The sequence below is a fragment of the Cebus imitator genome, unplaced genomic scaffold (genome assembly GCF_001604975.1).
Source record: "Cebus imitator isolate Cc_AM_T3 unplaced genomic scaffold, Cebus_imitator-1.0 Scaffold285, whole genome shotgun sequence".
Classification (NCBI taxonomy): Eukaryota; Metazoa; Chordata; class Mammalia; order Primates; family Cebidae; genus Cebus; species Cebus imitator.
In genome coordinates, this window is record NW_016107600.1 from 1,267,066 (window position 1) to 1,280,543 (window position 13,478).

At 46.4% G+C, this 13,478-nt stretch overlaps 1 protein-coding gene across 1 annotated transcript; it reads right to left on the reverse strand.

Moving 5' to 3' along the window:
- Positions 1 to 633: 633 nt before the first annotated feature.
- Positions 634 to 10,270, reverse strand: ATP5MC2 (ATP synthase membrane subunit c locus 2). The gene is made up of 5 exons (XM_017501853.2): positions 10,011 to 10,270; positions 6,856 to 6,925; positions 4,514 to 4,591; positions 3,821 to 4,014; positions 634 to 901 (listed from the first exon to the last, which is right to left on the reverse strand). The coding sequence occupies exons 2-5, from the start codon at positions 6,892 to 6,894 to the stop codon at positions 787 to 789; spliced, it is 426 nt and encodes a 141-aa protein (XP_017357342.2). The 5' UTR covers positions 6,895 to 6,925; positions 10,011 to 10,270; the 3' UTR covers positions 634 to 786.
- Positions 10,271 to 13,478: the final 3,208 nt, after the last annotated feature.

Consider the following 13,478-nt stretch of genomic DNA (forward strand, 5'->3'; position numbering starts at 1 on the left):
AAAAAAAAAAAAAAAAAAAAAGAGAGAGAGAAGAGGAAAATGAGCAAAGATTGAGGGAAAGAAAGCAGAATTGGGCAGAGAAAGGAAAAGGCAGGAAGATAACAGTAAAGACAGGAAAACATCTGAAAAATAACAATCACATTAGGTCGTGTATAGGATGAATAAAAGATAAAGCAGAGAAGCTGAGGTGAGACTTTTTGAACCGGTAACGGATAAAACTAGTCTTATGCTTAAGGAGGATTCACCTGGCAGTGGTAGGGAGAAGTAAATGCTGGAGGGAAGAAACTGGAGGCAGAGGGTCAGTTAAGACATTATTGCAATAGACGAGGTGGATGACAATGAAGGCCTGAGCCAGGATAGTGACAGTGGAAACAGAAAGCCTATTAGCCAACATTTTAGGCCAGAACTCTAAGTTGCTACTGACCCCAATGTTCCCAGTCAAGTAGCAGACCATGCCAGGTGGAAATTATTTAAAATGTTGTGCTATTTTGAATTAAGCTTTCCTGAAACAGAATTAAGAGAGCCCAGCCAAATGCATGTTGAGTTTAGCACCATCACCACCATTCGGGCCTTGTACTCTCACTAAGGCACTCAGCCAACTGTGGAAAATAAATATACACAAGAGACTCAGGAAACATCTTATTAATACAGTATTTATTTGTCTTTTCTTTGTCAAACCCTGAGCCAACCACGTTCCCCAGGGTACCTGGGGAGGTATAGGAAAAGGAACACACAGGGCTGTACCATACATGGGAGAAAGAACTATGGGATATGGAGACGGCTTCTTCACATGGCGAAGAGGATGAGAAAGGCCACCATCAGGCAAAAGAGCCCCATGGCCTCCGAGAGGGCAAAGCCCAGAATGGCATAGGAGAAGAGCTGTTGTTTCAGAGAAGGGTTCCTGGGAGAAGGGGAGGAAAAAAGACTGAATTTCTAGTTCATACAAAGAAAAGAATATCTAAGACAGGCTCAGGGAGAATTCCCCTCTTCAAGATTATCTTACGTAAAGAGCCTTTCAGGGGAACACCATCATGCCCAAAATCTTGCCCCGATCCCCCAAGGGCTCTGTAAGAACTGAATGAAGTGGGAAAGAGGACAATCTGAACTCCTGTAACATGGCCCAGGTGCAATCATGACCTTCTCTAATGGGTCATCCGTCTCATTACCACAAATTAAGACCTTTTGGCCTAGACACTTAATATCCAGGGCCCCAACAGGATAGAAAAGGCATCCGGAGTAGCAGGGTCTATCTAAGCAGTGTTTTCAAACTTTAAGCAGAACTCCAAAATAATAAACATATAAAAGCCAAATTGCAATGGTATAAAAGTAGTGGGAAATTTTAATGGCTTGGTCTCCCCTTTATTCTCTAAGACAGTCTCTAGGAGAGATCCTCAGAATCCTAGGGATTAATGGAACACAATTAGACCACCACTCTTTTAGAAGACAAGAGAGTGAGGGGTGCTGGGCATGGTGGCTCACCCCTGTAATCCCAGAACTTTGGGAGGCCAAGGTGGGCAGATCACCTGAGGTTGGAAGTTCAAGACCAGCCTGACCAATATGGAGAAACCCTGTTTCTACTTAAAATTCACAATTAGCCAGGTGTGGTGGTGTATGCCTGTAATCCCAGCTGCTTGGGAGGCTGAGGCAGGAGAATCACTTGAACCTGGGAGGCAGAGGTTGCGGTGAGCCGCGATTACACCATTGCACTCCCGCCTGGGAAACAAGCGTGAAATTGTCTCAAAAAAAAATTAAAAAAAGAGAGAGTAAGAGGGACATATTATGTTCTCTCATTTCAGTCAAAAGATTTGGGGCTTTAAGAAGCTACAAATGGGCTTGGTGCGGTGGCTCACGCCTGTAATCCCAGCACTTTGGGAGGCCGAAGCAGGTGGATCACTTGAGGCCAAAAGTTGGAGACCAGCCTGGCCAACATGGTGAAACCCTGTCTCTACTAAAAATACAAAAATTAGCTGGGTGTTACAAACCACAGTGCTTCAAAAGAAAAAAAAATTAGTTGGGCGTGGTGGCACGCGCCTGTAATCCCAGTTACTTCGGAGGCTGGGGCAGGAGAATCGCTTGAACTCAGGAGGCAGAGACTGCAGTGAGCAGAGAGCGTGCCAATGCACTCCAGCCTGGGCTACAGTGAGACTAGTTTAAAAAAAAAAAAAAAAAGTTACAAATGGTCTGTGGGGTTTATGATATGAGTTGTAGTAGTATGGATAAAGGACTCCCAACATTGAAAGCCAATATATAATTTGTATTTCCCTTACTCTGATACCTCCAGAAGTCTTGATGGGTAAGGTATATCAACACCAGCATTTAACAGAATAGTGAATAAAGTGGCAGTTAGACTTCTTAATACAAACTCTTAAAAAGAACTCTATTTCCTAAAAGACATTAAGAGAACTTACTGGTCTCTAGAAGATTAATTTGGTTTTAATGGTGAGTTATTCAGAGTTGGCGGGACTACAGGGCTGGCTGCAGTGTCAGTTTTCCCAGGAGCGACAAAGAGAAATCCCCAGAGATGGCTAAAAACAGCAGTAAAGCCACTATACTATGTTCACTGAGTCTCTAGACCAGAGAAGGTAAACTCTTTCTGTAAAGGGCCACATGGTAAATATTTTAGGTTTTGTGGGCCGCATATAGTCTCTTTTGCTTTATTTATTTATTTATTTTTGAGATGGAGTCTTGCTTTGTCTCCCAGGCTGGAGTGCAGTGGCACAATCTCGGCTCACTGCAACCTCCGCCTCCTGGGTTCAAGTGATTCTCCTGCCTCAGCCTCCTGAGTAGTTGGGATTACAGGTGTGTGCCACCACACCCGGCTAATTTTTGTATTTTTAGTAGAGATGGGGTTTCACCATGTTGGTCAGGCTGGTCTTGAACTCCTGACCTCATGATCCGCCCACCTTGGCCTCCCAAAGTGCTGGGATTACAGGCATGAGGCACCGCACCTGGCCATCTTTTTTGCTTTTAAAAAAAATGAAACATTTTAAAAATGGAAAACTATTTTTAGCTCAACCATACAAAACCAGACTATGGCCCAGATTTGGCCCTTGGGCCTTAGTTTGCCAATACCTGCTCTAGACCAAAGCTGTTTATCAAACTTTCTTCAATGACACAATGATATAAACATTCTATCCAGCCATCCATCTATATTTTTTGAGATGGACTCTCACTCTGTTGCCCAGGCTGGAGTGTAGTGGTGCCATCTTGGCTCACTGCAACTTCCACCTCCCAGGTTTAAGCAATTCTTCTCTCAGCCTCTCAAGTAGCTGGGACTACAGGCGCCCACCACAATACCCAGCTAATTTTGGTATTTTTAGTAGAGATGGGGTTTCACCATATTGACCAGGCTGGTCTTAAATCCTGAGCTCAGGTGATCCACTCACCTTGGCCTCCCAAAGTGCAGGATTACAGGTGTGAGCCACCTCGTCTAGCCTATATTTGTTTTCCTTTTCCTTTTTTTCCCATAAAGTCTCACTCTGTTGCCCAGGCTGGAGCGCAGTGACATGATCTTGGCTCACTGTAACCTCCACCTTCTGGGTTCAAGCGATTTTCCTGCCTCAGCTTCCTGAGTAGCTTGGGTTATAGGTGCATGTCCCCATGCACAGCATAAGAATCCCTTGAATCCAGAGGCAGAAGTGGCAGTGAGCTGAGATTGGGCCACTGCACTCTAGCCTGTGTGACAGAGTGAGACTGTCTCAAAACAAAAAACATGTAGCTAGTGGCTACAGTATGGGACAGTGTAGTTCTAGACCCCCAAATAAGTTCACACCTTTGGAAAGCATATCAGAGAACCAGTGGAGGGCCCAACTTATCTTACCTGGCATAACCAATGATGAGGCTCCCAAACACAGTCCCAATCCCAGCCCCAGAGCCGGCCACCCCAACTGTGGCAGCCCCAGCCCCAATGAACTTGGCGGCTGTGTCGATGTCCCTTGAAATGGTGCTGGTTTGGAAGCTGCGGCTAGAGACAAATGAGGTAAGGGGACATGAGACTGCCAAGCTGCTGGGGCTCTGTGAAGAAGAGGCAGGTAGAAGGTCAAGATTTTTGGAACCTTTTGCTTTGGTAACTTTTATACCATTTAAAGCCTTTATGCTGCCAAATCCCATGGTTTCTCCCTCAAACACAAAATTGTTTAAGCCCCAAAAATGCTGGTTAAGTAGAACCTTTTAATGTAGGATGTAGACTTCAAATGCCTTTAAGACTCAGGTGTGGTCAAGAAGTGTAAGACTGAGGCCTTAGTCTATTCTTGCTGCCCCAAAGAGATCGTCTTCCTAGACTAGATGTTCCCAACTGCAATCATTCGACTAAGTTAGCAGCAGTGCACATGCGCATGTGCTGCCAGTGGCAAAGGCTGCAGCACTCTAGTATACAGTGCATTAGTTGGCCTCCATCTCCACCTAAAGCCCATGGCCTGTGATGACTGTCCTCAACACTCTTCCTCCTGGTTCTGGCAGGTAACCCTCCCACTCATCACCCCCAAAACCAGTTCCAACTCTATGGGTAAGGTACCTCATCTGTCAGTGTCTCCGGTCGTTTCAGCAAAACTGCAGATAGTGGACGGCTCAGCAGCTGTGAGGTGCTCTTGACCTAGTAGGAATGACATACAGGGGCAGGAAGGTCAAGGAAGACTGGAGAGAAGTTTCAGAACTATGCCGCACTGTTACATCATCAGATAGGAGCTTCTCTCCTCTGATGGCCTTTCCATCCTCACACTTAAATTTGAATTCTGAATCATTCTTTCTTTTAGCAAAGCCGAAATTAAAGAACCACACCGTTTCTCTTGCTTCTCAGGTTTTGCTTTAAGGAAAGAAAGGCTACTTCCTTTTGGGCAACAAGGGAGCATTCACCCTTGCTGTATCCTTTTATAGCTTTTGAGAAGAAGAAGAAATCTAAGCCTCAGAAGCATTTGCCTCACTCAACAAGGGAGATATATACAGATGCTCCTCAACTTAGCATAGGGTTATGTTCAAATAAATCCATTGTACATTGAAAAAGCATTTAATACTGCTAACCTACTAAACACTATAGTTTGGCTTAGCCTAGCCTTAAATGTCCTCAAAACGCCTACATTAGCTTACAGTGAGGCGAAATCACCTAGCAACACAGTACCCTGTAGCGTATTGGTTGTTTACCCTCATGATTGGGTAGGTGACTGGCAGCTGTGGCTTGCTGCTAAGTATTCCAACAGAGTATTGTACCACACATCGTTGGCTTGGGAAAAGAAAGATTCATAATTTGAGGTATGGTTTCTAACGAATGCATATCATTTTTGTATCATCATCATAAAAAAAAAAATCTTAACTCATATAAAGTTGGGAGCCATCTGTATGGGTAATGGTCAGCCCACACAAAAAAACTCAGTGACTTTCCCTGAATAAAGGATCCAAAAGGTTGCTTTTGGAAAATAAGAACAAAGATTCATGCTCAAAATTTACCTCATTCCAGTAGCCTTTTCTGACTAACCCCAAGCCAGTGACGCCAAAACAGATACATGGTGATTAACAGCCAGGGCTTAGGCATCAGAATAGGGTGAGATTCAAATCTTAATTCTATTGCCACCAATGTGCTCTCAGGTTAAGTCACTTCAATCTTTCTAAGCCTGTATTCTCATTTATCAAATCAAAATATCATCTCCCAGAGTCGATTTGAAGAGTAAATGAGATTATGAATACCAATTAGTAAACTCAGTGCTAAGGCACATGGTAAATGCTCAATAAATGGTACTCCTTTTTATTTGTGAATGAACCAACTGCCTCCTCTACCTACAATTTAAAAATTTTTTCCATACTGTTGTTTCTGAGTTAAATACTTTTCCAATGTGTATTTATGTAAAGTTTAGCTTCCCATCCAAATTTTAGTCACGGAATGAACTCCTAGCTATGGCTCACTCAGGACAAGATCCTACACGTAGTACATATTCAGTCCCAGTTATGTAATCTAACTACTTGTTTACCACTCTGGATGGCCAGTTTACAAGACATATAGTTTCAGGAATAGGAATAACTTGGTCTAGATTCTCATCTCTACTCTTAAGATGGTTGGGTAAGAATTAACTGGCCACAGCCAGGTGCAGTGGCTCATGCCTGTAATTCCAGCACTTTTGGAGGCCGAGACGGGTCAATCACCTGAGGCTGGGAGCTCGAGACCAGCCTGACCAACATGGAAAAACCCCATGTCTACTAAAAACACAAACTTAGCCAGGTGTGGTGGCACATGCCTGTAATCCCAGCTACTCGGGAGGCTGAGGCAAGAGAATCACTTGAACCTGGGAGGCGGAGGTTGCGGTGGATCGTGCCATTGCAGTCTGAGCAACAGGAGCAAAACTCCATCTCAAAAAATAAAATAAAATAAAAAAGTTAACAGGCCACTAAGTGATACGGGGCAAGAGAATGTCTAACAAGCATTCACTCTCTCCTGTTAGGCAATGACAGCAAAGGGCTTCTCTTCCCAAGAATCTTGTTTTTTATTTTTTGAGACAGAGTCTTCCTCTTTTGCCCAGGCAGGAGTGCAGTGGTTATGATCTTGGCTCACTGCAACCTCCATCTCCCGGGTTCAAGCTATTCTCCTGCCTCAGCCTCCCGAGGAGCTGGGATTATAGGCACCTGCCACCATGCCCAACTGTAGAAATGAGGTTTCACCATGTTGGCCAGGCTGGTTTCAAACTCCTGGACTCAAGTGATCTGTCTGCCTGGACCTCCCAAAGTGTTGGGATTGCAGGCATGAGCCACTGCACCCAGCCCCAAGAATCTTACTCACCTTCACCCAGCTGTGCTGTGAAGAACAAGGTCTGGTGGAAAGAGAGAGATAAGATGTCTCTCCTTTAAAGCTCTCCCAGAAAATCAGGTACTCACCAAGGAGGAGGTGGAGACAAACTTGGAGCAGGCAAACATTTTCAGGGGGTGAGGGGCTCTGGCAGGAAAGCTGGAATTACAGGAGCAGTTTTGTAAACACTCTCTTTATTCATTAAACTACATCCTTATTAGAAGAAGTGGGACCCTAGAACGCTTAGCTGGCCCAGAGAACAGTGACTGACCTTAAGTCACGGGCAGAAATAGAATTAGAACCCTGAAGTCATGACTTCTTCCAGAAACCCCACACAGCTCCCAGGATTTCCTTATAATCAAGTGACTTCCCCTGGTCTGAACAAGGGATCATTTGGGCTCAGCTTTAACACCTGTTACCCATTTCCATAGCCTCATGGATTTGCAGTTGCCAGAGGAATTTTCCCAGTGTCTTTTGCCTAAGTTTTCCTCAGTTTTTATTCAAAAGGAACCCTTCTCAAGACTTCATCGTGTGGGCCTTGAAAAGTTGCCCTTCAAAGATTAGAGTCTTTGTAGTTTTGGGAGATATTTGTTGACGGCCAAGACACTGGAAGGTCTCCAACAATCTCTTTGCTGATCCCTGGAAGTACCTGATTCCTCAAAATACTTCAATTTCTTGTATTAATAGGATGAGGAAGATCAAGGAGGAACTCTGCAGTTACTTTATCTAAAAGGTATTAAATTGTGTCTCCCCAAGATAAAGAAGTCCTGACACCCTACAGGTGTCTAAGTTGGTAGAGGTGAACTTACCTGAGAAGATGAGTTAAAAAGCTAAAGGCAGGGTTTCTCCAAGTGAAGTGAGAAGCCCATCTGAAGCAGAATTATCTGGGTGGTGCACGTATTAAAAAAATGTATATTCTTGGGACCAACTTGGACCTTCCTGGTCTAGATCTCTTGGGGGAGCTAGGCTCAGTGGTTCACTCCTGTAATCCCAACACTTGAGAAGCTGGAGCGGAAGATAACTTGAAGCCAGGAGTTTGACATCAGCCTGCTCGAACAGCAAGACCTTGTCTCTACAAAAAATAAAATTAGCTAGGTGAGGTAGCTGTGCACCTGTAGTCCCAGGTACTCCAGAAGCTGAGGCAGGAGGATTGCTTGAACCTAGGAGTTGGAAACTTCAGTGAGCTATGATCATGCCACTGTACTCTAGAGTCCTGGTGACAACATGAAACCCCATCTATAAACAAACAAAAAAGATCTCTGGGAATAAGGCTCAAGTGCCCTGTATTTTAAACAAGTTTCCCAGATGATTATTAGACATACTTAATGCAAGAGCATGACCTTAAACCCAGTCTTGAAACTACGGTAGTGGTAGAGGCTAGATTTGAACTTGCATCTTTTGTTACATGCTTTTTTTCTTTTTTTTCTGAGACAGAGTCTCAAGTCTGTCAAAAGGCTGGAGTGCAGTGGCACGATCTCGGCTCACTGCAGCCTCCACCTCCCAGGTTCAAGCAATTCTCCTGCCTCAGCCTTCTGAGTAGCTGGGACTACAGGCGTGCACCACCACGCCCAGCTAATTTTTCTATTTTTTAGTAGAGATGGGGTTTCATCATGTTGGTCAGGATGGTCTTGATCTCTTGACCTCGTGATCCACCCACCTCGGCCTCCCAAAGTGCTGGGATTACAGGCGTGAGCCACTGTGCCTAGCCAGTTACATACTTTCTAATATGTCACAGACTGAGATACTCAGTGAATGCTTAGGCCTATTAAATGCCACTTCCTTAAATGAAGTGAACTGAAATTGTCCCAGGTTATAACACTTCTGAATCCAAGATCTTAACTGCTTACTTTACTGTTAATTTTTTTGTGGTGACCCTGTCTGGAACTCCTGGCCGCAAGCAATCTTCCCACCTTGGCTCCCAGTGTTGGGATTGGTGTAAGCCACCACACCCAGCCTTAATTACTTTTAGATTAATGGATGTCCTCAGCTCTTGTCCTATCTAAAACTCTGATTTTTGCCCATATGTAACTCTAACCCAGTTTTGCTTCTGTACTATTCAAGTTTTCTTGGGTCAAAGTCCAATAGTTCTTTAAGGCTTTTAGAAAAGGAAGGCATGGTTTTTTCCGAAGGCAATTATACCTCAATATCATCATTTGTAAAATGCGGTTCTTAGGGGGATTAAATATCTTCATTTACCAATTAACATACAGAGTTCAATGTGGTGCTGGCATGTAATAAACCCATAACAATGGGTGGCAATTAAGTGATCCCATCAGGCAAGTCTGCAGTTGTTAGCCTACAACTTGGATGAAGGCACTATCCAGAATCAGGACTCCTAAATCATCATGGGCTTTTTCCTTAGTGTAGGACAGTCACAGGGGTGCTGACTTAACCATTCTTTTCCTTAAACGTTCTTTTCCTCCTAACGCAGTATCTGGGGAGGTTAACTGATCCTTGACAGAAAAGCTGGCAGGCAGGGACTCATGCTGCCCCAGTAGCTTGGCCTTACCCCACCTTTCTGGGCCTGCTGCCTCGAACAGAAACCCTTATCTCTAGCCCACCACTGTGACTTTTCCAACTTCACCAGCGTGCCAGGGTGCAAGAAAGGTATGGTAAATAACTACTGATTCCAAAGCAACCGGCCTCTCATTTCTGCTTTAGCTATCCCAAGGCACAACCTGTCGGGAGGCGATGTTTGGCTTTTTTTCTTTTTTTTCCACTTCTACCATGTTCAAGGTTTACTTTTTAAATTGAGGGATGCTGACTAGAGGGACTGGTGACTTTAGACGATCCACTATCTCCATTGCTCGGAGCACCTGAGGTCCTGGGGCCGAAAGTCTGGAGATTTCAGAATAAGAAGGCATAAGTCAGGATGAGAAGAGAAAGCAGAGATAGGAAGGGAGGGACTGGGGGTTGTGACAATCTGATAGGGCCAGAGGGCGAGAAAAGCGTGTCTGTAAGGGCTGGGTGGAACAGGTGAAAAGCAGCACTCTAGGATCTAACTTTGGCCAGCTCCAAGGCACCCTCCCGCTACGAGACATCCAAGATGGCGTCAGGCCCGCGCGGCTGGAGGTCACCGGCATGCGGAAGAGCCAGCTCTAAGACTCAAGGATAGCGGGAGCCAGGGAGGGCGCGAGTACCAGGGTGGGAACAAGCAAGGTAAGAACCTCAAAGCATCCGCGCGAGGTGGGGTGTCCCGCGCGCGTGCGCGGCGCACAGAAGGTACGACATCCCAAAGCCTTACCTGCTCCCAGTGCAGAGAAGACAGAGGAGGGGCAGAGCGGCGGGAAGAGCGAAACGAAGGCTCAGCGCATGCGTGGCCCGGGCCAACGAGTCGCTCCGCCACAGATAGAGCGATTGCAACGTGGAGAGAATCGGCCCAGGCACCACAGCGCCGCCTGCCAGGGCTGTGGCGGTATTCGGCCAGTTGCCCCACCTGGCGTTCGAGAGGAGAAACTACAGGGAAAGCCGACAGTGTGCAGAGAAATGAGGCCAACTGAGTAAGCCGATCCGTAACGTGGCGTGCGGTTTGGTCTGTACAGCGTTTGGGATCTCGGACTGGCGTCCCCTTTCCAAGCATGCGCAGTCACACTGCCGAAACAAAACTACCACTCAGAATTCAGTGTTAACATACAGTCGGAATTGGGGTTCAGTGCCTAAAACGCAGCAGGAGGAAGATCCTGGGAGTCCTGCTTTATGTCGCTTCGAGAACCTGGCATCACTGGATGGCAAGCCGGCCCAATGAGCGAATAGTCAGCAAAATGTCACAGCTGCTTCTGGTGGCTTCGCCCTTTCCCCCCTCCCGTTTCCTCCTTTCCATTCCTGTGATAAACCGTGAGAAAAGCAGCATCGGCGAGCCAGAAGATAGGGCTAAATATGATCCGAAGCTCTTTTTCCTGACTCCTGGGACAGTCTAGGAATAACGGGCACCTGCGACCCGCTGTAAGGTTGCAAGGTCACTCCAGGCTTGCCCGAGCCTCTGCTCAGGTTTCACCCACGCGAGCTGGAATAAGCAGCACCCTCCTCCCCCAGATGCTCTCCTAAACGCCCGTCTTCTCTCCCCTTCGCTCGTCCTTCCCGAGGTGGACGGCTTTCTGGCCCTCATCTTTTCTCGGCCTTCTTGTCTCCCAGATAGGACCTGCCCTGCCCTTTGGAGCAGGGCGACAAGGCCTACCCAGCTCCAAATCCCTGCCGTCCCTGCGTCGTGCTTGAACGCAGCACGAGAAAGACGGGAAAAACTCAACCAAACCCCATAAAAAATAAAAAATAAAAAGAAAGCCGCGGCTGTAAATAAAGGCAAATCCGCCACCCTCTGAGGGGCCGTTTGTCCTCCCCTCCTTGGCCCCGTCCTTCCCGCCGCCCCCTCCCGGCTCCCGGGCCCCGCGGCGCCCCGGCCCCGAGCTCCTCCATTTAATCGGATTTGGGAGAAGGGGAGGATAAATCACGGCAGCAGCTTTACGGTCCCGGAGGAGAGGCGAGCCGCAGCCAGGCACACCCCGGCCGGCGATAAAAACCGCCGCTGAAAGCCCACGGAGCAATTTCCCGGGACCCCGAGCGACGCCATTACAGGAATGTAATTTTGCCCGGATGAGGCCCCGAGTTTAATTATCCTCGCGGAGGAATTTCAATGCGGCCAATCCATCTTGCAGGCGGGCGGCAGAGGGATTTATATGGGCCCGTTATTTCACACCGATCCTCCATCTGCATTTTTATGGCCCTGAGCTCCTGAAAGGGAGGGGAAGGAGTGGGGAGAAATAGGAGAAGCGGGCGAGAAGAGGAGGGTGGGGGACTGCTCGTCTTTCCTAAATTCACGTTTCCAGCTCAGTTAGGATTCTCACAGGTTCCTCTGAAATCCCCAAATCTCCAGTTCTAGTTGTTGATTGTGCCCCGAGCGGGCAGGTAGGTGGGAACTGGGATCCTTGGGAATCAATCAACAGGTATTTATCAAGTACCAAGTGGTGTCAGGCACTGTGGAGATGCTGTTAGGAGAAAGGCAGGCTGGCAAAGACACGAGTTTATCCCCTGAGGTCTCCAGACATTTCCACTCCCACCAAAAATGAATTTTTTTTAGCTCTCAGCTTCACATCCTCAATGGCAGAGAAAGTCCACGGTTCTTAGGAGCCACTATGTCCATAATGGCTGTTGCAGCTGTTGTGACAATTCAGACACTCAGATATAGCTAACAATCCCAGAGGAGGATCAGAGAAGGGGCCTGGGAGGAAGCTAAAGCTGGCTCTTTCCAAAAGTTGTGACAGCGTGCAATGTTTAACACTCTCTTACCCTTATAGAATAATGGGCTCTGCGTTCAGACAAGTCTGAGTTCCCAAATTGCTGTGTGACCTTGAGCTAGCTATTTAACCCCTTCTAAATCGATTTCCTCCTATGTGAATTGGGAAGAATAATAGTATTTACCACGCAGCCAATATTGGGATAATAGATATGAAGCTTTTAGCAAGGTGCTTGGTACCCAGTAAGAGTTCAGTAATTGCTAGCATCAAAATGCTCATCGTCACCACCACCACCACCACCACCATCATCACTGTTTCTATAGCTAAGCGCATTGCAACTCAGTTCTGCGCTGCTCCCTTTAGACTGTTTATTGCAAGGTCCGTGAGACAGTATCTCCTGAAAGAGACTCAGCTGCACTTTAAAAAACATTTTCACCTGCTTAAATCATGCAAAACAAGTTATTTTACGTCCTGGCGAATGGAGATCTGAGGGGAGGCTGAGAATCCTGGGACTATTACTACCAGGTTTGAAACAAGAAATCAGATCCTCAAGGGAGCAGTGAGGCTACAAAAAGGAGGTTTGTAAGGGGGGTGAATTTGAAGACATCAAAAGATCCAAGAGAAGCTTAGCTGAGGGTCGGGGGATCTTCTTAACTATGGGCTTGGGAAGGATCCTTCTTTGACTTCACAAAGGGAAAACTGGGGTCCAGGAAGGAAAGGGTGTGGAGACAGAACTATCCTTTCCAAACAGTCCCTTTCTTTTCCTACCAGACCATATAACAAGGTTGGGCTGATTGGCCAGTTTTTCTAATGACTGCGAGTGGCAGATTCTGACTGGTTGGCAGCCTCCCTGCACAGTGGTGACGAAGAAATGAGATTGATCTTTTCTTTCTTAGGATTGGTTAACAACCCTCAGGGGGGCCAGAGACTCATTTTAATTGACTGGATAGGTTAGGAGAGAGGTTCAGCTTCTCTCACATCGAAATTCCAAGTATTCTTTTCTACAAAGGTCACCAAGGAAGGGTTTTGATTGGTTTATATATGTTTCTCTGGACAAGAAACCATAGCTTAGAGCAGAAAAATCAGGACAATCATGCAGGCATGCCACAATGAGAAGGAACCACAGAAAGAAAAAGGAGTGATTTTGAGAGAGAGAGAGAGAGAGAGAGAGAGAAAGAGAGAGAGAAAGAGAGAGAGACCAGGACACAGAAATGCAAAGAAAAAGAAAGATATTGCTAGAGAGAAGAGGAAGAGTTTGAATGGTTTGATTTCCATTCCTGATGGCTTAAGATGAGCCACTACTTTATAATGTGCTTTGCTAGATGCACATCCCCCGCAAGTGGCATGGATAGAATAGCTGTCTCTCACAGGAGACTGGGTGTCTAGTCCCAGCCCTGCTACTAACTAGTTGAGTAACTCTGCAAGTTATTTCATCTCTCAAAGCATCAGTCTCCTAATTTGGAAAAATCAGGGGGAGAAGTAGG

What these genes read in the sequence shown, in the direction of transcription:
- ATP5MC2 (XM_017501853.2), bottom strand. Translation starts at nt 6,894, where the DNA reads ATGTTTGCCTGCTCCAAGTTTGTCTCCACCTCCTCCTTG. An exon ending in TTGTCTCCACCTCCTCCTTG is followed by an intron (nt 4,592 to 6,855) that starts GTGAGTACCTGA and finishes CATTCCTACTAG; the next exon opens with GTCAAGAGCACCTCACAGCT. An exon ending in CTCATCATTGGTTATGCCAG is followed by an intron (nt 902 to 3,820) that starts GTAAGATAAGTT and finishes CCCTTCTCCCAG; the next exon opens with GAACCCTTCTCTGAAACAAC.